The 23,451-nt window shown below is 44.5% G+C and overlaps 1 protein-coding gene across 9 annotated transcripts in view; it reads left to right on the forward strand.

Moving 5' to 3' along the window:
* Positions 1-23,451, forward strand: part of LOC118509372 (location of vulva defective 1-like) — a 40,769-nt gene that overhangs the window by 11,821 nt on the left and 5,497 nt on the right. For 6 of the 9 annotated variants that reach the window (XM_036049905.1, XM_036049909.1, XM_036049910.1 and 3 more), the window contains 5 exons: positions 3,506-3,529; positions 4,561-5,037; positions 7,690-7,704; positions 12,250-14,055; positions 14,127-14,421. In XM_036049905.1, the coding sequence (XP_035905798.1) occupies positions 3,506-3,529; positions 4,561-5,037; positions 7,690-7,704; positions 12,250-13,913 (2,180 nt within the window). In that variant the 3' untranslated portion in view covers positions 13,914-14,055; positions 14,127-14,421. Of the gene's footprint in view, positions 1-3,505; positions 3,530-4,560; positions 5,038-7,689; positions 7,705-12,249; positions 14,056-14,126; positions 14,422-23,451 lie in introns of those variants that run through there. The other 3 variants (XM_036049911.1, XM_036049912.1, XM_036049913.1) reach the window with 3 other exon arrangements.

Genomic DNA, 23,451 nt, shown 5'->3' on the forward strand with positions numbered 1-23,451 from the left:
ATCATCGTCGACCCGCTCCTTTGGGTCTCTGCTGGCGGCAAAAGAATGTTGCTCTGACCGGTGTCCGTTTTTGTCCGGAAGACCGGTCGACCTTCTACGCCTCGAAGCCGGTCCTTCTGGCCTTTCGTTCCAATCAACCTGCGTTCCAACCATCAACTGCGCCGCGCCATTCGGGCTTGTGCTCGGATAGTCCCGAAAATAAAGCAAAACAGAAGGCAGTGAACGGAAAGATGACTTACCTGTTTCTGTTCAGAGAGGTTGATGACGCGGCCAGTTTTTTTGCAAACAAATTCCAGCTTCCAGCCTGGACAAAGAAGTATCCTGCTTGCTGGTCTAGCTCTAGGGCTAGAGAAGCCAGCGACTGGCTAGATCCGGAGCTGGAATTGATTTACAAATCGCGATCGCCGCGGTACTTGATCCACAGGCAGATCGGTCCGTTACGACAGCTCAATGACCATCGGGACTGCTAGGCATGGTGGCAAAAGATCGATGCAAGGTCAACATGATCAACCGCTGAAAGGAGGCATGTTATAGTTATAGTCTCTCTCTGTGAATGTTTTTGCACCGAACTGCCTGATTTAACGTCGCAGTCAACGACGGTGTTGGAATGCTTTTTTTTGTGCTCCACTCACACACCTTAAAACCGAACTGTGGCCAGCATGTGGGCAGCAAAGTTCGTTCGCTGTGCGCGGAAAAACTCGTTCCCTCGCTTTGCCGAGCGACGTTAGAGCGAATGTGCAAGCATTCAAGCACTCAAGCGTCCCACACGCCCGCTATGTAATGGCCGACACATAGCCGGTCGGTGAAAAAGAAATTTGAGTCTAACCCAACCGGACAACTGACCGAACTGCGGAAGGATTTTCTTACACACAACTTTTCCACCCACTTGCCCACCCAATCCGACCCACCGTCGACCGTCCGTCTTTTGCTTGGAGGGACAAATTTTGAGGAGAAAGTGTGTTGCACCTACGTTGCACCATTTCATCGAAACGGCTGCACGCTTGGTGCAACAATGGTCGGGTGAAAATCGGTCGCTACGATCGGTCGCTCTATGATCCGGAAATCATGTCGTCCGCTACTCGTGGGGGGGGGGGGGAAATAAAATCTGGTCGTAAAGAAAGCGATATTATTTATCTCGCTTTATAGGGACGGGGGCGAACTGTTTAGCAAAATGAACTTTCTTGCATCTAGAGGAGGGATTTATAAACGGTTATTAGTGGACGATCCGAAAAGGCGGAAGTTGATGCAGGTCTGGCTGCATGTTGCGTTGGAATTGTGCACTCCCGAGGGAAAGCTTACGTGCGCTTGGATATTGCTTGGTTCCGCAAGCTTTGCTACTACTTCTGTCGGGAGAAAGTGACCAACTAACGAAAGAATCAAAAAGTTTTATGAGCAATAGCCATGCAAGCATACTGTTCCGTAGTTCAATTACAGTTCAAGGTTTTAGGCAATTCAAATTGTTAAATTGAAGCTGTTGCTCTCTTTTAAAAACGGTTTTTAATCGACTGTAGATACAAATATTGTATTGGAAGGATTTGTGGATAGAACAACCGATATTCCTATCTATAATTAGGAAACACTTATTCAAAATCCGTTAATTGTTGGGGGTTATCTCCTTCTTCTTGGCTTAATGATTTGCTAGGTCAAGCTTCTCTAGTCAGGCTTCACTGTAAGGGAAGTGCTTTCGGTCCTATCATGTGAAGACTGACTTATCGATCACCAGTACCACGGGATGGCCCTTTATTGGTTGAAAGTCAGTTAATAAATATGCTAAAATCATTTAGAAAATAAAACTAGAGAAGGATAAGTTGATAGGAGCTGGTCGCGGAATATTGCTAGAAAGAAATATCTCTGCCGTGTGAAGATCGGCGCCGTTATCACCTCGGCCACCGGACCGCCCCAGAAATAGTTCCATGATTCGCTAAAAAGCTGCAAGGGTCTTCAGCAGGATAAGGTCCCAGCACTTGACGATATGCTGGCACAACAACTGCTCAACCGGATCATCTCCCTCGGATTATCCGTCAAAGTTTACCAGACCACCATCGAAGCTGTGACGTTTGTGTGATGGTTCGAAAAGCTCTGGGTGGAATAAACGGAGCACGTACACAAATACGTGTTCTTCAGTGCTCCTCATCTCAATCTCAGTGCTACTGTTTTTTTTCTTCTTATTAGGAAGGATTAGAGGAAGACTCGTGGAAGCTTGAGGAACTCTTCTGTAAGAAGCTGATGCGAACAAATACTGGAGCTATCAAAGCTCATCAAGACTAATTGCCTGATGCAGATCATCGATGTGCTACAGTCGATCAAATCATCAAAGATCACATCACTAGCGAGAGTGTACAGAAGCCTCTCTTGCAGTTGAGATCGAACTACTCAGATTAATCATCCTAAACAAGCAGGACAAGAAATGTTTTGGGTGTTTGACCATTGACCATTGACTCAAAGTGGCTGTATTCTGGACTTTGTGTCCATAACAATCAATTACATTTACATCAAATTAGGAAAAGTTGAGAAGGACAAATAGTCTAGTATGTCAGGTATGAGGATATAAGCTACTGCTACTTATGATTTTCTTTCAAATTTTCTCTTTGATATCGTTAGATAAAAGCTATAAAATCAATCATTTATGAAGGCTTCACCATGATTAAGATATTCTATATAAATATAAATATAAAACATTAAAATATTTTTTTAACTCATTTTTTTTTAATTAAAAATGCCTTACGGAGGTTAATTAAATAAAATCCAAAATCGATTTTTAACAACAAGCTGTGCGATTGCAAGAGACACACAACGAGAAAAATGACATTGTGCATTGTACAAAAAAAGAGCCCCCGGTGTGTCAATAAACATGTTCTCGAAATGTTTGCCATCAAATACTATTGCAACAAACCTGCAACAGGCACTCACGATCATCACATACATGCTCCGTATGTCTGCGATTGCACAATCTCAAGGTCAATGCCAAACATCTTCCCCCATATCGCCATCCTCCATGCATGCATGCTTCATTCCCCCCCAAACGGTAGTCAAATAGCAAATAATTTTCTTGTCATTATCGCACACGGTTGCGGCGTAACTTTTAACACCAACGCGAACCACCTGACCATGTCCCACAAAAATTGAAATCTTAATAGCGAAAAAAAACACACACACACAACGCGCCATCGGACCGACCGCGGGGTGAAATTATTGGCAACTTGACCCGCAAATCAAGCTCTTCGGCTTTGACTGGACGTGAGCACGCGCGACCGCTTGGTGTTGGTGTTTGGGTGGGGCCGCTTCTTGTCTGTGCCGTAAAAACTGTGAGGCTGTAAGCTTTTACCATTACTGTTGCTGGCGAAAGAATGCGTTTCGTCATTTTCCGCCTGCTTGTTGTTTGTTTTTTTTCTCTCTCGCTTCTGCTAACCACCGCCCGAAATATGCTTTTAATGCCGCGCCCCGTGCATGCGGATTTGAACTGGATGGTAATGAAAATCTCGTTGTCTTGTTTCGTTGTTTGCAGGTTTCAAAAGCAGCCAAAGCTACGGTGAGTTATAATTGTTTTGTGTATCGCGGAGCAGCAACAAGCATGCGCTCTTATGTGCGGGATTCGTATGAAATCGAAGCCTTACGGTGGCTGTAGATGATGAAACAATTCCTTGACATTGTTTGACTTGTGTTGGATGTGAAGACTTATTATTTTAGGTATTTTTGGGAATACTATACAGGGTGGATATAGATTTTTGGCAAGATTTTTATATAGTTCAAACTATGGTTTGCTCATCGAGAGACCATAAGGAAAGCTCTCGTAACGACACATGTAACATGACCGAAGGCGTGATCAGTTTTGGGGCTTGGCTCGAACACCGTTTCCTTTTAATAGGAAACACATGCTCACCATTAACCTCATTGTTGCGCTCAGGAAATCTTCCCTTGAACCAACAAAATCCCACCGGCAAGCGCGTATCCAAACAATAATCAATTCATTCATCGCTTATTTATGAAACCATCTCACTCTCCATTTGCATCCCTAAAAACCGACGTTCGATCTCGCCTTGGTTTGTGCAATGTTACGCAGATCAGTCGTATCTCGAGAGGAAGCGCCACCATCGCAACACCGATCGAGGGCCACTCCTAACACCCATTCAATAGGCGTTAGATAAACCACCCTTAAACGCAGGCAGGAATCCATATTTAGGATGTAAACGTTGGGAGGTCGTTTGCCTAGTGCCTAGTGGCCTAGTCGTTACACAACGCTAGTGATTCCAGAGCTCTCACACACCATCTCTCTCTCTCTCTTTTTCCCTCTATTTCCGTATGTTTTCTCTGTCTCTCTTTATTTCTCGTTTTTGTCTCTTTTTTCTTTAAATCGCATTGGTTTCGTTCGTCTGCTGCTACTTGCTTGTCCAACTTCAAAATTTTTACAACCGAACCGTTATTGGCCGAATACCCGAATACGCCTCTGCCACCGTGGACCCGCAAAACGCAACCATTCCTACTTCCTGCTTGCACACACACACACCCCCATAAACCCACACACATGCGCGTGTCCAAACAAAACAAAAAACCCCTCAACAGACATAGATCCACAGGTGTTGGAAATCCAGCGACAGAACCTGATAACCCAGAAGATCCTCCAGCGTTACCTGGAACGGCGGTTACATCCGGGCCGCAAGCCACAGATCCGCGTGCCATCGGTGGAGGAAATACTTCCGAAGCCCTTCTCACCACTCGCCTCCGTCCGCGATGTGAGACAGCAAAATCAAACGGGCGCGAACGATAATGGTGGCTCCCGGTACGATCTGTTCAATGTACGGAATGGGCGACAGTACAACAGGACACAGCTGGAGGAGGATGGCAGTGGGGCGGACGAGGCGTACCATGATGAGGAGTTGCCGGGTGGTGAAGATTATCGGGAGGAGCGTGAGCTGGACCAGTACGATGATTTGGGCGAATCGTTCGATAATGATCGGTACGATATCGAGTCACTGCAGTCGGGCGAATCCGAGCACGTGGATTCGTTCTATCGCGACAAGTACTACAGCAGACAGAGAGGTAATTATCCTATGGGCAGGCATGCGGCAATCCTCCAAAGCTATTCCTTTCCCTCCCTCCCTTTGTTGATACCCAACCCCCGTGTCCGTGTTGCGTGCTTGGCAAGTCTAACCTGGAGTCATTCTAACAAAATAACAACTCACCCTACGAGTTCTCGAATGTCCGGAAGGCATTGTGGCGGGGTCTGTGGTTATGGTTCTGGTGGTGTGTGTGTTGTGGCAAAGTTACCTGTTCGCTCCGATCTTGACCCATAATGGTTGTCGCTTCGAAGGAGCTAAACGCATAAACAATATTTGCTGAGCAATGGCGTTTCGAAGCGATCGTGATAGGATCGGTAGGCGGCAGTGACAGCTGCATGCTCGCGCGAAGGACACGGTGACACGGTGGTGTTGGGCTACACAAAACACTTTTCATTTCCACTTAGAACTAAGCCCAGAGAGAAAGAGAGGGAGAGAAAGAGAGAAAGAGCTAGTGTGTGTGTGTGTGTATGTTGATGGTTTGTAAAGGGATACAGCTGTCGATAGGAGAGACCTTCAATGTCTAGGCTACCGATGAAATCGGCTATCAGCTGGTTCAGCGTTACGATCGTAATCGTGCTGATTGATTACTATTCAAACAAGGCCGTTGCTTTACCCACAAACTGTATCACACTGGCACTCGCCATTGACGGCAACCAATGTCCTCCAGTGCAACAGGAAATCATGATCAACCTGATACGTAATGGTGGTAAATCTGGGCTTTTAGCTTGTTTGTTACTTTCGTCCAAGAGATTCAAGTGACACCTGCGTCGATAAGATAAAGATGCGAAATTGGATGTCTGGCCCACGATCATGATGTGAGAAGCTTCACGCAAAATTGGATTGCAACGCTTGTTATGCAAAGACCACGTCTTCACCCGGTCGAATCGAAACCTGGACCAAGAGATTGTCCGGTCCAGCTACGGACCGGAATAACGACAACCCGATAACAACAGCACCGCATGATGATGGTGTGTTGTGAAAGTTTCACCGTGATGTTGAACCTTTTTTTTCCCCCGATTCGCAAATGATCATCAAGACACGATTTGAATGGAACCGTCTGTCGGTCCACAATGGGTCCAATCTTTCTCTGGCCAGCTATGGCTGGACATCACAACACATGGTGGTGCTACAGGGTGTCCACCGAGTGAATTAAAACATCAACAGGAAATGAAACGATCTTGGGTCTAACGATCGGTTACGTCTCTAGTGTCACCGGGAAGAAACCTCAAACGGGGACCTGTTTATTTCGGACTCGGGATTTTCAACTACTCGGGGCCCGAGCCGGAAGACATGGCAGGTGGTTGAGGACGATTATTAAGTGAGCTGTTTGCTTATGTTGGTCCTAGTTTTGTTTGCGGATTTGCATGGCAAATTGCTGCCATTACCACAGCTCGAAATTAATTAATTCATTCCAGTATAATGCATGCTAGGAAATGAAGTTGCTTTTAAATGAATAAATATTACGGAATGGGTGTCTTTTCAATTTAAATTGTTTATCTCGTGTCCGTAATGTTGGAATTGCTATAAATAATCTTGTAGTAATTATCAATTATAGTCACCACTATGGAAGCAATTCAACTTAAAATATAAACCACCGTTTCAAACCATTTGTCTAACGACTGGAATCCCATTTACTTGGAGAGCCTAAATAGATTATCTTAACCACAATCAGGAAGTACTGTGCTGTCCTCCAATGCTCCTTAAAGGAGCACGCCACACGGCACACGGGAGAAAGCTTCGTGACGTTTTTTGTTTCGCAAACCATTACCCAATGTGCTCCTGTCGTTAAGCTTTTTCGATTAGACTTAATTTATCGACACCGTAAGGCAAAGGTCTTGTAATGCTCTTGCGCTATCGTTACCCGGTTCCCGGTCGCTTTCGTTCGTTCCTTCCAATGATCGATCGATCGATCGTTCGGAGGTAATTATAGCTATTTTTTGCACTGTTGCTACCATTACGGCTGTGGCTTAGTCTCGCACAGTCTCCAGTAGCCGTCCATCGTTTGTCAATTGCACTAACCACGAAACCGATAGCCATGATTTGTCCGAGGAGAGTGCCAAGGAGAGCTTAGCAAATTCTTTTCAATTTAGGACATAATGTAGCGCACGAGGTGTTTCGAGTGTCGGCAAGGGACCGTTTCTGTTCCCTGCGTTCCAGTGGCACCTTAATTTGATGGATGAAATGTTTGACAACTAATCAATGCTAACATGGCGCTGGTGCTGGTTGGGTGAAACAGTTTTCGAACCGCACCGGGCGCAGACACATCGCAGATAAGTGGTGACTGATAGGGATTAATGAGCGGTTACGCAAACTGGTGGCTCCAATACTTTGTTGGCACAGGTCGATGCAACCAGGGTGCAATGGACTAATGCATTTTTTGGAATCTACGATCGGTGGTTTGGTTACTTTGTAGAGTTTTGTTGGAAGGCTTAAGGTAGTGTTTTTAAAATGGAAGCATGAATTGCTATTCAATTAAGCACGTCGATGGACAATCGATTAAAAAATCTCCAAGAAGCTAATAATTAAAAAGAGATAATTATATATCTTTTCCCTTCAATTTTCTACCCTCTTTCAACTGATAAGTTCTGTAATTTAGAGTCTAATGGTTTGTCTTACTCTTGTCTCGTTACAGCATCTCAGCTCTCGGGTACGTACCAACCAAAATCTTCTGTAGCCAATATGATGCAATTATGTGTTTAATTTTACTGAATTTTAAATATTATTCAGTATTTCAATTAAGTGATGTTATCTTGTTTTTTCCACAGCTTTTCATGAATTTATTTTAAAAAAAAATTAAGAGCATAAAAATATTTCATAAAAAAACTTAATATAGAAGATAGCTTTTCTGCGCGTTATTTTGAAGTACAAGACAACTACTTCAGACACATCTCTTAATCTCTCTTAACCTTTTACGATCGGTTTTATTTTCCGCCCCAAAATTCCAATCAAAAACCAATATCTGGCTCAAGATTGGTCAAGCATCCTCATCGAATCTTCAAAGGATAGCCGTTATGTCGTTGAGTATGCCATAAAGCGGCATTAAGTGTAGCTTACCCACTCGACTGTTGTAGTGCTGCTGCTGCTGTGCGCGACATTTCATTTAATTTTTCCAAGAGACACTCATGCGTAGTCATGCTGAATTCACTCGAAAAGATCAAGTGCCACTCGAGACCAGCAGTGTAACCCATCATTTGGTCGCATCAATCGCACCGTAATAGTAGTTGTCGTCAACAAAAATATCCAAATTACTACTTTCTACCCATACACCCTGATGCGACCGACCGTCTCTTGGTTGGATGGGTTTTTAATTTTGATATTTTTCTTTCACTCACCTTGCTTATTATTTTCCGTTTACGGTAGATGACTTCAGCTTTTACATAACATAAATTTGTCCTTGTGTAGAGGACCTTTGCAAGCTTGTCCACCTTTTTTGGAGAACGAGCAAAGAAAGTCCGATGTAACCTTTCCGAGGGCTTCATTTTTATGATCGTTCCCCAAACGACCGATCAAACCATAAGGAAGCATTCAGTGTCTTTTCCTCACCAACCTCAAGAAAGATGGCTTCTACATACGATCTACTTCTACTTCGCTTTTATGCATATCGCTTTCATGTGATCATCGTAATGTGCTTTTGCGCCGAGCAATGTTTCGAAAATGGCTATCGCGATCGTGAGTGCTGTGCAACATCGAATTATGAGATCGCTTCTGTTCGCACCCACGCGGACCGGAGATGTTCGGGGAGCAAAAGACGGAATCACGGCACACGCATACGGTACGAAACATCAGCCACAGAACCGTAATTAACCTTTAAGCCATCGTCTCGTTGGCAGTTGAACCAACCACCATCGGCACGGTACACAATCCATGAGCCGTCGTACGTTGGGCCATCGTTTGAATGCTTCTCGGTGCAATCGAAGCGAGCAGAAACGAAGCCAAGGCTGAGGCTGCAATCGTCTTCGTGGCCCAAGGTAATTGGGCATTGATCTACTGTGCAGCTTCCTTGCACATTGCTCGAGCGCCCTGATAATGGTCCGCCACTGTTGTTTATTGTTATGATTGGGGCATCTAGTTGTTAGGTGGCACAAGTGAACGGACCGCAGCTGGCAGATTGGACCAGGGAGCACAGTGAGCTTACCGGTGAGAATGATCTGGCAGCGAGATAACAATGGGGCTTCTAGTTAGATGCTGCCACCTGTAGAAGGCGTGATTTTCTCAATATTTTGAAGCCTAACGTGCTAGTTTCTTTAAACGGTGCCAATTTTCTACTTAAGCTAATAACACTTTGTTGTAATGGAACACTTCTAATCGGGTGGCATAAATTATGTAAGAAAGTGTGCTCCGTTTGAAAGCAGCTATCAATTTGGATAATCAAGCGGTCAAGATTTTACATTCACTTGACCGAATCGTCTTAATAATGGGGCGCCATATTAGAAGCTGACCATCATAACCGTACTTAAGATAGGGTTTAAAGTGTTTCAAGAGTTACTTGTTATCTTCACCACAACTTATAATTTGCAAAAGATCCGGGTAATAAAATAGTTTCTAGTGATTATCCCATAAAGCTTAATGTTAATAAGGTCTTATTAGCTTGTGTAATCGTTTGAAAGAGTAAAGCGAAGGGTATTTTGTAATAAAATTCACCAACAGAAAAATTTTTGCTCTACGTTTATTAAACGTTGTTTTTTTTTTAAATTTGAATTTCAAATTTATAACGGTCAACGTTATTCAAAATCTTTAAAGTATTCCACTCTCTTATATACTATGTGTTTATCTGTAGCGAAATGTCATCGATGTTTAATTTTGATCGTCAAGAGCATACACGATCATGTTTCCCATGAGGCTATTTGTTCAAGGATGACTTCATTACGAACCTTTACAACGCTGTGTTTTTAACAGCATTTCTAGCCGGAAATACCACATTCAAACAATGGCTCCTCTTGAAAACACTACTCAACTAGCAATGTCCAATGCCATGGACAGAGTGTCTTCGCAGAAGCTATCACAGAAGGTAACCTACCTACCGGAGTGATGCGCGAAGACAATCTAATTCGATTCTAAAGACAAACACACATCTTCCGCACATCTCTCATCTCCCGCCCCGGTGGGCAGTAAATCAAACAGAAAATTCGTCCTTGACATTTTGTGTCAAATTAGTCGGCCGGGAGAGGAAAGGGAAGACGGACCTTTCCTGCCGTTCGATCCGGCTCAGTGGACCACACGCTGCTGCTGCTGCTGATGAGACATCTGCACCCCGCGTGTTGACGCCTTCTGCTGTACTGTGCCGAGATGATCCATTTGCAAGAGAGCACTGGGCGAGCGATAAAAGAGCACAATTATCATTCCGTGCCAATTAGCCCCCAGGGCACACGGAGGTGTAGTGCGTGGTGGACCCACCGTGAGATGTTTGGAATCTGACGCGCGTAAAGGTCGTCCGGACTGGAACCGGCGAACCGGACCTGAGAAGCTCTCGGCTTACGCCGTTTAATGCCGAGTGGACGGTGGGAAAGCAATCGTCTTGACCGGTGTGAAGTACGGCTGGGGTATTAACGGGTACCATTCCTTTGACTCGTTTAACACACAAGCCCTTACGGCGCCGGTTTGAGTACCAGTTTTTTACAGCGTATATTTAAGTGGGCGAGTTTCCTCTTCCGTTTCTGGTCCGTTTGGTGCGAACGGTTGGGCCATCAGGAAGGAAACTCGGTAAGTCGTCAAGTTCAAGGACGGAGCTAAAACTGGGCGGACGGAACTTAATGGGGTCTGATGGGTACTGTGCCAGGCCTGTGAGTTGTCTGTGTGGTCTGTGATAAAATAAACTAGTGGAGAGACTCTCTCGATCACCTCGTGATAATGTGGGTCTTTATCGGACACCGATTATCGAATTATACTCATTTGTATGATATCAATTTACGAATAAAAATTAAGGACTATTCGCAGTGTCTTCATATAATTACATAGGCCACGAGTTGGTTCGGTGCCGTCATTTTAATTTGAATAATTCTTCTGGAGGTTTACAAAAGCTTGGCGATTATAGCGATATGAATTTTTATCAAACTTTTATGCTTATCTAGTACATCAACGAGTGTTTTAAAGTCTGTTTTATAGAATTTATAAATCAAATAATAATTTATGGTTCAACAATTTCTACCTTACATATTGGGTGAATATTTCTATGAAGATTTTAAGATATTCTCCGCCACCAATCCTACAATTGGTATATGCAGTGTGAAGAACAGAAGATCTCTCAGAATTTCGAAGAATAATTGGTCCTCATATCCACTTAGTATCGAAGCTCTGTTCTTATACGATTCAACTTTTAATTTAAAAAAAAAACATACTTAAACTAGAGAAATCTTCACTAAAAGTTACATTAAAAGAAAGTAAAAACAGTTATAATTTTCCTATCAATATTAAACAATTTTAGTAATCGGTAGCCTAGTATATGTAGAATCTGTTATACGTTTGTAGGACACTTGTCTATAGAGCTACCAGTTGTCTTAGCACTCTTGCCTAACTTAACTGATGTCCTCTCATAGTCTTAGAAACACCCTTATTTGTGTATAATAGTCCAACAGATATGTACGCATGTCGATAAATTCCCTTACATTATTGTCCTCTCCATTCCTTTTACCTGTATGTTATAAAATGGTTATTCACTCACACACACAAACACTACCCTAACACATTACTCTACACCCTTCATCCCCACAACCACCACCTTCTTTCTTCCTGTACGTGCAAACGGAATTAACCTACTCATCTGTACAGTCACCTGGACACGGGGGCAAGCATTTATGTTTGGGAGTTTTGTTATTAATACTGGTTGTTATGAATTTTCCCTACCTTCCAAAACCCCGACCGGAGGAAGACGGCTGTTATACATGTTGTTTTAAAAGGTGTATTGACCGAACCCTACTGACCCTGTAACACTGACTGCAATTTGTCTGCATCACCTTCCCAATAGCGCCTGCACGGACACACGGACTTGACCGCAAAAAAAAACCATCCAACGCCCACTACACAACATACACAACCTGCACTGTAGCCTGCCGGGTGGTCGTCATCGCTAGCCTAATTATGTGTTTCTTTTCTCTTTTTTCTCTTCTTCTCTTCTCTCTCCATCTCTTCTGTACTACCATTTTGCACTACGAAATTGTGTAAAACGTGCTGATATTCGTCTATATGCCGATGCCAGCACGCGATTCGGGCGAGTTGCTTGATTTGAACGCGCTGGATGAAGATTTCGAGGACGATCCGGAGCTGAGTGTGCTGAGCGAAATTACGAACGAAATACGGTTGCGCCAGGAAGCGGTTAAAGCATCCGCGGAACAGTCCGAAGAAGACGGTGCTGGGCGAGTGAAGCGTCAAGCGATCAATAACCGCACGTCACGCCGTGGTCGGGTGACGTACCGGGACACACCCACGATCACCAATCGGGTAGATGCACGGTACTACACGTCGGACGATTATGTCGACTATCCGACAACGCCCCGGTTGAACAAAAACCTGCGCGACAACTACTCCGAGTATCGGTTGCTGTCGAAGAGTCGCATCGCCGCGAACGAACCGGTCAAACCGAGCAGGCCGCGTGCCACCACGACCCAAACGACACTTGCCCGGAATGCGGCACGATCGCGCAATCGTAATACGCTCAAATCGCTGGCCTACAAACCCAACGTTTACAATGCCAACAGTCGCCGGCCAACGTTTACGCTGTCCGCGTACAATAAGGCTCCTACGCGACCGAGCAGCAACTCACGCCGGGGAGGAACGTCACGGGGCGCGTACAAGGATGAGGAGCCGGGTCGGAACTGGAATCGGTTTGGGCAGGCTACTCCCTCGACACAGGATTGGCGTCGGAAGACGGTCAGTCTCGGTAGCTCCAACATTCAACCGAGTACGGCCGCCCTGACGGTAACGTTCTTCCTGCCGACGGACACAACCGTATCGGTGGTTGCCAACTCCAAGACGGAGATCAGCTTGATCAAGACGACCACAACGAGCATTGAGGAGATCTGTACGTCCTGCTTCTCGCTCACGCAAGGTCCCAACGGACTGCCCGTGCACGTGCTCAACAAGGAGATAACGTCCTTCAACAACGATGGTCTGTTCGAGATCACCAAGTTCATTCTCAGCTCGACACCTACCACCACGATCTCGGTGTCGCAGAACACCTTCCGCGGCCGCTCCACCGCATATTCGGCCACCATTTCGACCACCATCTACGAGGCGACGCCGTTCGTACAAACCAAGGGCAAACCGGCCGATCCTAACTCGGTACTGTCGAACGCTCCGTTGGCCAATATCTTGCTTTCCCAGCTGCTGCTCGGAAATCTGGGCGTACCGCAAGAGCCTAACTTTATCCCGCGACCGACCGAATTCCTGCCCGACCCGAACCGCTACCAGGTCGTGGTGACGACGGCCACCGATTACAAGACGCACGTGAAGGAGGTGGTCGAAACGATCACGCAGACGAAATCGATCGTACTGCCGGTTACGTTCCAGGGACGCGAAATCTTAACGACTGTGTACGAAAGTGACGTCACCAGCACGGTGATAACATCGTTCATTACCGAAACACTTACCATTCCGACGACTTCAACGATTCGCATTCAGCCCACCACGAACCCGGCAGATGATTTGTCCAACAAGTTGAGTCTGCTGCTGCCACTGCTGGAAGAGCGAGAACGACAGAACCGTCTACTGTCCGCCATTGAGCCAACGCTGCCCGTCGTTGCACCGGTACCACCAACGATTGCACCCTCGCCTACGGCCACTAGTGCCGTGTCGAAGGTGTACGTGTCCGGACAACATCCCGGCGAGTTTAGCGTGTCGTTTACCACCATCTTCAACACGTAAGGCAGGCGAGCGGTGGACCTTTTCGTTCGGGGAGTCAACCATTGGCGGAGGTCTCGTTTTCTGGAGTGCGCCATCCCGAAGCTGAGCTAAATGGGGGATGGGACTTGCTACCGGACACTGCAATACTCAGCTTGATTTTAGGGTAACTATACGCTGCATTTACACGACGAACTTCGTGACGAGCCTGTTGGTTGATTAATGTGTTTCTTCCAGTTTAAATTAGTGTAGCGTTGAGTCACCTGATCCCGACTGCGATTTTTTTATTTTGAGTCATCGTAAGAAGCAGACAAACACAGCTGAAGAAAACCCCGGATTCATCCGGACGGGAATCGTCGGGACTGTAGGAAATAATTTTTGCCCCAAATGCAATCTCTCAAACGATCGCGAGAGATCGCGAGAGCTTAGGAAACAAACCATGTCAGAGATTTGAAGCGAATGTGACAGTATCTGCACCGTTGATTGAATCGTTTGCATCATCAATAAATTGTACTAAAGCTGTGAAGATATAGACAGAATTGTTGCCATTTTTTAGTAGCCTTGTTTAGTTGGGCGCTTGGGAGACTCTTGCTGGAAAGGATTGTCGAGGTAAGAAGGTTCCATCTATTGGTAAGTAATATGTCTTCTTCTGCCAAGATCTACTAAAAACCCAAACTGAAAAAGGTAATATATACTTTTAATAATACACTATTACTATTGGAAGCTGTGAAGGTAATTAACTAGTTTAGTAGTTAACTAGTTTTTAAATAACTTGTGCTAACATATTTGCTTCACTAACCTTACTGTTTCCTCCGGTCGGTTCTTTCTCGGTGCCTGGGACTTGTATTTAATTTTTTCCCATAAGCTCAACTATTTTTATTGCTTTTTTACCTTCCTTTGTGCGTCTTTAACCTTTCTCTCCTCTACCATATAAACTTTTTAATTGCTTTGTGGGATTCCTTCTAGATCCAATCACACAAATGTCAAATGCTAAAATAACAGACTTTGCTAACATGTACTGCATTCTTCCTCCATCTATCGGATCTCCCAAGCACTTTGACATTAGGTCTTTTGCTCTAAAAAAAAAACTTCTTTGCTTTCTATAAACTCCCGTTCGGTTGAAGTTTTACGGTTTTAACCGGAAAACGTTGCAATCGCGCTCTAAGTCATTCTAAGCTGCCCATAAATTCACGTCCACGGCACCCTCTGCTCCACAATCAACCGAATATGCTAATGAACCATATGCTTGGTTGGTGAGGATTCTTTCGCGAGCAATCTCGCAGCCGGAAACATGAATCCCGAACGCTGGATAGCGCTAAATGTCATCGGAACACAATGACCTCCCAAGCCGGCAAATGGCTAGCGATGAAGGGAAACAACCATGGTGATCTAGAATTACCAAGAATCAGAACGAGTTCTGGCTCAATTACTGGCGCAGCGAAGGTCTGGGGGGGGGGGGGAACTATTTTTAAATCCACCATCGAAACCGATCCCATGTTTTCATCGCCAGCTTCGATACCTGAAGATCGAACAGAACATTTGTACGTGCGTTGTGGTTTGTGGAATCGGATCCCAATCACGGTGCTAGGTCTCCACGGACGGTTCAGAACAATCAGAGTACTTCAAGCTCCAAACATGCTTGTCGTGACGTGTGGAGAGAGTAAGTCGTGTCAAGCCCTTCAATATGATTGGTTCATAAATAATCAATGTTTTGCTAATTGTTGTTATTACTTAGCACCCTGCAGGCGACGGCGCATACCACCGCGGTAGCAATATTATTCTAATTCGCTGTAAGCCGGAATGTGCCCCGAGGAATGGTGCAGCTTATGTAACGCGCCCGTAAGAATGGACCAATTTAATTGGAATTTATTAACAATCACGCCGACAGTTGCCAGTAATGTTTGTTTACATCAGCTACTACTGTGTCACTACTACCGCCACTACTACACTAGCTCTGTCAGCATTCAATTTGTCTGTGGATCAATAAAGAAAAGGGCAAAACGTTGCTGGGGGCAACCCATTTTAATGGCTTGTTAATTTTAATTAACACACCCTAGCTGTGTTGGTTGATGGGAAGCAAACTGACCTGATTGTTTTTTCGACTGAAAATATTGAAATGGAGTTAGCGAAGAAACGACCAAAAAAAAAAACACACAGCTCCAGCTGTTCGAGTAATTAGCACAATAATGGCTGACATTACCATTCCCTTCGCAGCCATTGTGAAGTGAGTTGAACGTGTTAAGAATGTGGTTTATCTGACCCGAAGTTGCGCCGTCCAGTAGCGGTACTACGCCAGAAGAAAGTGTAATAATCCTTGAGCTGTCTCTTTCGCCTGGGTTTCGGGTAAAGTTGTCGTTGAAAATTAAGGAAAATGTTCAAACTTCCCATTCACCTGTCGTTCAAGGTCTCGCGTGGTCCGCGATACCCTTTAATACGATGGACCACGACATTGGAACACCATTTCAATCAGGACACTCACATACGGTTGTGGCGTTGGCCCTAGTGAGTAGGTGACCCGGAGATCAAGCTTCGAACGGTTCGAGCTCAAGGATGGTCGTCTGATTTAATCGGGTCGGGTCCATGTTGTGGACCGAAGACAGGACTGCTTACCAAAACTTTACTTTCGCTTCACGCTCATGGTGCTATTTCGCCTTATCGCGGAACCATTTTTCACGTGACTTTCGGGGGTTTTGAATTGCTGAGGTAAAGATGGCCGGTTGGTAAATATTGACCGGTGAACCGTGAGTGATTTATGCGCCGTGTCGTTCGAGGGTAAACGGTACGCATGTCACGTTTAGTTTGTTAAAGCGCTTCAACAAACTTGAAATGGTATGGAGATGAATTTAAATCAGATGAGTACATCTCTTTACAGGGTTGTCAGCTCACTGATGTTTAAATTTTTTTTTTGTGTTTAAGACGATTTTCCTTTGTTTTTTTGGTATATTTTAAATATACTTTTAAAAATCCTGCCTTGTCCTCCTTTTAAATTTACTAAACTAGATCAACTATAGCACAAAACTATAGCTATAGATATTTTCAGGATTTTTTAAATATATTTATTCAAAATCCCATCCCAAGTTGGCAAGTTTTTAGTCTTCAAGAGTTCAAAAGTCTGTGAGGAAGAAAAATTCTTGATGGAGGTCCGTGGCTACCCACGATTCAAAGATAAAAACGAGTCCTCGGACATGCTTATCCCTCTCTTCCGAAACTCATGGATTATAACTCCATTTACTCCAAGATTTATTTAAAACCATTCATCTAAAACTATTTATTCAATATTTGAAGTCAGTCTGATCTACGTCTACTCAGCTAATCTACGAGTTTGTGCAAAGACTTTGACGCGTTTTGATGAGTACAAATTAGGAGAGTTGGTTTATACATCCAATCCAGCAGGTCCACAGTGAATAAGACCATCTGGTCTGGTTGGTACGCCTTCGATTGGGGAAAAATTTTATTTATATTTTGTGGTCAACATAGGAAAAAATGATCAAAGAATTCTTGTTAGTTTAGGAAGTTAAAGAAAACTGATTAGAAGAAAAAGAAATCTTGATGCAGTATTATGTACAAATTTCTAAAATTTGGAGTGCATTTTAGTGAAAGTATCAAGTGCAATTCTAGTACACATTTTACTAAAAGCAGGTATAGAATACTGATAAACCCCTCCAAATATGTCTTTTTATTCATTAGAGACGGCCCCTATTGCTTATTCTGTCCCCTGATAGTATGCCAAACAAGAGACTCTTACGAGCTTTATCTTCCGTAACACCGATCGGTGACATGTACGCATGTAAAATGTATTACATATTACTTTTACTCCCTTTTTGTAGAGCGCTTCTTTGCGAAACCGTCTTTAAAACGCGCACGTAACGATACTTACCACAGTCCCAACCAACACCACCAAAACACAACAGCAACAACAAAAACCAGCTCCCACTGATATGGCCAAAATTTCCTGCTGCATGTACAAAAAATGGTCCCACATCCTATAAATGGAGAGCAAATGAAACGAAACGAAAAAAAAAAAAACAGTAAATACCGCCACACTTGTGTAACACATTTTGTTTACACCGGTTTGCCCCTTTCCGATGCTGCACCGGAGTTGACAGATAAATACAAAGTAACGGTGCGGAGTCTGTTAGATATGTTTTTTTTGGGATATTTTTGGACGTACGTCTACCGGTCGTCGTGAGTATTTGATCAAGACATCCCTCAATTCCGTGACGATCGAAAAGCGGAAAACCCATCTCTGTTTCTCACCACCAGCTCCCGGGTCCGGATGATGTAAAGATATCGATCGTCCGGTTCGTTGTGGTGGCAGTCCAAGGCAGTCTCGTGTAAACTGTGTTCAATGAAAGCAAAAACCACTGTACCATCCACCACCATCGTGATCCATTCGAAACCTTACCGACTCATCTCTCCTAAGCATGGACAAAAACAAAACCGGTTAACCGATCAGCTAGATTGACCTGCTTAAAGCCCACAGTACCGACAGTGACCGACCCACCACTGTGTAAAGCAAAACCCTTTCAGATGGCACTAGAATTTACGCACGCCGAGCGCACCATAATGTCGAAATGGAGCTGCATTCCGATGGTGTGTTCGGCGTTGGGTATGTTATATGCGTCTGTGTGTGCTCGTGTCTCTTCTTTTTCGCAACACAAAACCACACCGAACAGAACCACCTTGCGGATTAGCGGGTGGCTCACACAAAACACACCTCCCAAGGCCAATGGGTCGGTTTTGAAGCATTTTGTTTTTGTTCGTACCTTCAAACCAAACCTCACTATTAGCATAACGGAGAGCAATGTGTTGCGGTTGCGGTTTTCGGATCACCTTCTCGCTCGATTCAATTTCGTGCCCGCGACCTGTCTCTGTCGTGTAGTTGTCCTCGCCGAAACCGTTCGTCCTTCCATGCCGATCGGCGGGCGGGCTGGAATGAAAAGACTTGCGCCTCGTCAGACAGGCGACGAACCTCGCCGCGGTGAAGACGCTAGTGCTCGTGCTGCATCCATTTGTCGATCGTTTCCTCGGTTGATTCGTTCGCCGTTCGGACGATCGTTTGCATCGTGTGAGCCTCGGGAAGGGGGGGATGGCTTTTGTCCATCGTGGTAGTAGTAGTGGTAGTAGTAGTAGTAGGGGGAGGTCCACCGGCTCTCGCATGCAGCGCGTCTTTGTCGTCTTTTTTCGAGCGCGTGCGTGTTTAGTTGCGGTTTGGCAGTCGTTGATCACAAAGCTCGCGTTCGCTGTCGTGCGTCTCGATCTTCTCGCGTGTGTGAGAGTGTGTGTGTTTCCCGTGCGTGCTGGAGCTTTAAAGTGCATCCAAAGTCTTGTGGATTATTCGCTCGAAAAGTGGATTATTTGTGCTTTATTAAAGTGCAAACCCGTTTAAGCTTACTGCACAAATACCAAAGCGCCATCATGCAACCACAAAAGCTTGTGCTCGATTGTGTCCGATGGAACCGGATGGGATTCGTCCTGGCCGTGTTGGTCGTGCTGCTCAGTGAAAGTGTAATCCAGTGTGCAACGCCAAAGGCTCTAGCGGGCAACTCACACGGTACCAGTAATTATAATTCCCTAATATTCCCTCCCCAATCTATCTGGTGGTGATCGGTCGGGTGTGTGTGAGTGTTTTCTTGTGTGTCTGTGTGCTTCCTCTGTTAAGTGTGGTAATGAAAAAAAAGGTTCCACTCGTACGCTTCTCCCCTTTTATGACATCACAATGATAAAAGCAGGCAGTGTTCGTCGTCCCACCGGGGAATGGTGGGCTCGCGAACTAACGATTAACATAATTATGCCGAAGAAAGTGACCCTTCGCCACAACCGGTTCGTATCCGCACACGCGCCCCACGTTATCCGGCCATTTCTGGTGCGATGGAATAGGGCCAGGATTACGCCGATCGCCGTGGATTACGTTACCGTCATTGGTGACGAGTTTGATTCACTCTCGGCCTCTCTCTCTCTCCCGTCAGTCAGCTGTCGATGTTGGGAACAGTTGACGTGTGTAACATTGATTCAATGTTACGCTGCTAACATGTCCTTTCGCAATAATGACCTTAATTACAGGCAAATGGTTCAGAGTGTGTGCCAGATCGGATCGCTGTTTTTGTAACTTGATCTCGCAACCGTGCGTTGTTACACTTCCCAGCTCCACATTGTCATTCTCGATTTCTATTGAAAAACGGTGGGGGGGGGGGGGGTGCGTGAGACGGGGGTTATGGTTACGGTGCGTGAGGTAAAACATCGATGTCGTCGATGGCGCAAGCTTCCGGTTGGGTATTAGGTGAATCGAATACTATTTTGATGAAGGTTTACACGCCCAAAAAGGGCCGCCTTTGCCATGCCTGCACGCGTCTGCATGGTGAGAATAGACAATCGGGTATAATTTCACACATTGAAGGCTGTTGTTCTAGGCTGTTGGTAGGTTTGAGTTTCTTGGAGAGCATGGTCAACATCTGTTCAGCGGCCACCATTGTCTAGGTTTCGCCTGGTTTTAATTTCGTTTTCAATGCAATCAATTCGATCAACCGAATTATTGTTTAGCTTTTCACACGTTCTTTCGAGTTTTAGCTGGTTTGTCGAAGATCAGGAATATTACGTACATTAGGAAGAATTGTATGGAATTATCCACCAACTTTAATTTGTTTAATTCTTGTAGACCTCTATAAGAAGCAGATTTTCGAGGCCATATCTATTAGACTACACATGTCATAATGATAAATTCCCCGGAAAGAAGTTTAAGCAGGAAATGAAATCTTTTCGATTCTTAACGCTCGTGATCTCATGAAGCTCTTATGAAACTAGTTTATTAATTTGTAAATTAAATGAGAAAATCAAAGAATTAACAGTGCTATTGTAATAAATTTCAATTAGAGTTAAATACACACTACCAAATCGTTTGTGTCGTTCTACAGTGGAATGGAGCTAACCCTAGTCATTGGAAGTGACTTGACTGATGAATATGACTGCGACATCGAGTGAATACCTCGGTTGATTTATTACGTGGTTTGGAGGACTTGGTTTCAATTCGGCAGAAGACACTGTAATGTGAGATGGAGATAAATTATTGCTAGAGCAGCTCAACAAGTTTGTTTGTTGAAATTAATGATATCTTCCCTTTGCTATATTCTGCTTGACCTTCATAAGCAAATCATTTAAATTAATACAGTGAAAAAAGTCAAAATCTCTTTAAAATGAGCTACTCTTGACGAACAAAATGGCAGAAAAACTCCCTTTAAATATTTCAAGATAACTCTGGCTTCTCTGGTTCTTGACAAACGTTATTGATAGTTTTCTACTGAAGCTCCCTAAAATTCTCCCTTTGGACCATCTTTTATCTATTTCATCTATTGTCTTTCAGCCCGGGAATTGCATGCTAAAATTTTGCCTGGACCAGATTTTGAAACATCCTTATAAACCATCGAGCATTAAGCATTTTCCATTTCTTGTTTAATAAAACTTGAATGGCTTCAAAGGACAATGATGATGATAGCAAATTGAGTCCATGCAATAAACCTTGCTCTGTAATATAAATTTTAAACCCAAAAAGGCAACATTGCCCTCTAATTCCATTATTCAGGTTCCTCGATGAACTCTTCTCGATTTTTCGAATCGAAAATAAATAGCAAATTTGATGAATTTAACTAATGATGCTTACCTTCTGAACCTCATTCGAAACTAACCCCCATCAAATCAAATGAAACCTGAAGCTTCGATTTCGCTTGTTAGCTCGCGCTGTTGTTTAGTGGTAATAAATTGGCTTAACCTTTCCCCGTCCAAAAATCCATCCATCTTCCGAGCGGCACGCAGAGACGGGCGGGTGATTCGAGTTTCAATCAAAACATATGCTCAATCCACCGGTCCAGCCGGTAGATGCGGTAATGAGCTATCCATCCATTACCGGCAAAAACGAGCCAAACGCACCGCAACCATTCCAAGACAGGCATGGAGTTTGATCGGGCAAAGAATTTTAAGCTCGCCGTTGAGCTCGTGCATTCCTGCATAATGTAACCACGTGTCCTAACCACTTTCGGACTGAACTGGGACCATTTCACAACATTTGTAGGAAAACCAGCTGCGAACGATTCGTATCAATCATGGTGCGTACACTTTGTCACTATTGAGACACCTTCCGCGAGCGTTCACGTGCGTGTGGTGGGCCACCATTGCGCACCGAGCAGAGTGCAGTTTGAAATTTGTACAAAGAATTGTATTTAAATTATGGGCACCGCACGCACCACAGTTTGCGGCCTAGCCTGGCAGTGCTCGAGTCGAGTGTGACGCATGTTGATATTGCAGCCTTGGTGTCGTTTCTGATGGCACCATCCATTTAACGCACCGCATTGCCTCACGCCCAGTCAAATGGCCCCTGCTCTGTTGGCTCGCGATCATAATACAGTTTTAAGCTGTCCGAAATAATTGTTTCATAGAGATTATGGTACCTTCAGGCGAGGCCATATGTGTGGCTCAACACATATTCCGAATGTAGCGTGTGGTGTAAGAGATCGAAGAAGCATGTGGATCGATTGTTTTGCACACAGCTGCACCGATCGGACCAAACAGACTCTTGGTGTGCTGCTTCCTTGGTGCGCGATCGTTTCATAATCCAGCACTAACCTGGCTCAGGGACGCTATCATTGACGTCGTCTTGTTCGCCCTAAAAGACGATCAATGCATTCATCGCCCAAACGGCCCGACGCCATGTGAATTTAATGACATTTGGATCGCGTCAATTCAACGCGTTTTTCCCGCGCTGCTCAAATTCCGGCCAGGATTTTCGAGGGCCACGCACCTTAATGCACATTCTTCGCTGAGATGAACGATTGTTAGCAGAAGCTTCACCGCATCGCAATCTGAATGGAATGAACTGGTATGTTGGAGTAAAAGGCATCCAGCAAGCCTCCGGTGCCCTGTGCTTGACCCCTGTGTGGCTGGTCACTCTTTGGGAGGGTTTAGGTGCCACGCGTTATGGGCACGATCTTTTATGGTAGTAGCATGGTTAATACGTAAAATGAAGATAAAAGCCGGACGGGAATTGCTCGGTCGTTGGTGCTTTGGTTGATTGGGCTTTCAGGGCCGTATTTCATTTCCCACCCCGGGGGCGCGAAAAGGTTGATCACGAGGAAGATATGAGCGGATTGATGAGGGAATCTTTTAGTATTTCCTGTGACAATGACAAAGTGATGCTTTGTAGGTTGTAAGTAAGATGGTTTTGTCACTATTTATTTTTTACTTTTGATTTGCTATTAACTTTTACTGGAATCCTCAAATTTATGAGTGACTTTCTATTATAACTAAAACACTAAATAAATTGTATAGACGGTTTCCGCGATCAACTACTAGTGTAAGAGCAATATCATGAGTTTTCTCAATATTATTTGGACCATCCACCTGTAAAACTGGACAGTGTTAGAAATATTCTAAAAAAAATTTGTTTAAGTAATCACAGGGTTGAAGTATCTTCTTGAGCAGAGTCCAGCAATAGCTTGCACATTACTAATTGTAATTTTAGAAATTTTGAGCGAATCGTTGATAGTTTATTATGAATTAGGATGTGTGTAGTCGT

Source organism: Anopheles stephensi, chromosome 3, assembly GCF_013141755.1.
Source record: "Anopheles stephensi strain Indian chromosome 3, UCI_ANSTEP_V1.0, whole genome shotgun sequence".
Taxonomy (NCBI): domain Eukaryota; kingdom Metazoa; phylum Arthropoda; class Insecta; order Diptera; family Culicidae; genus Anopheles; species Anopheles stephensi.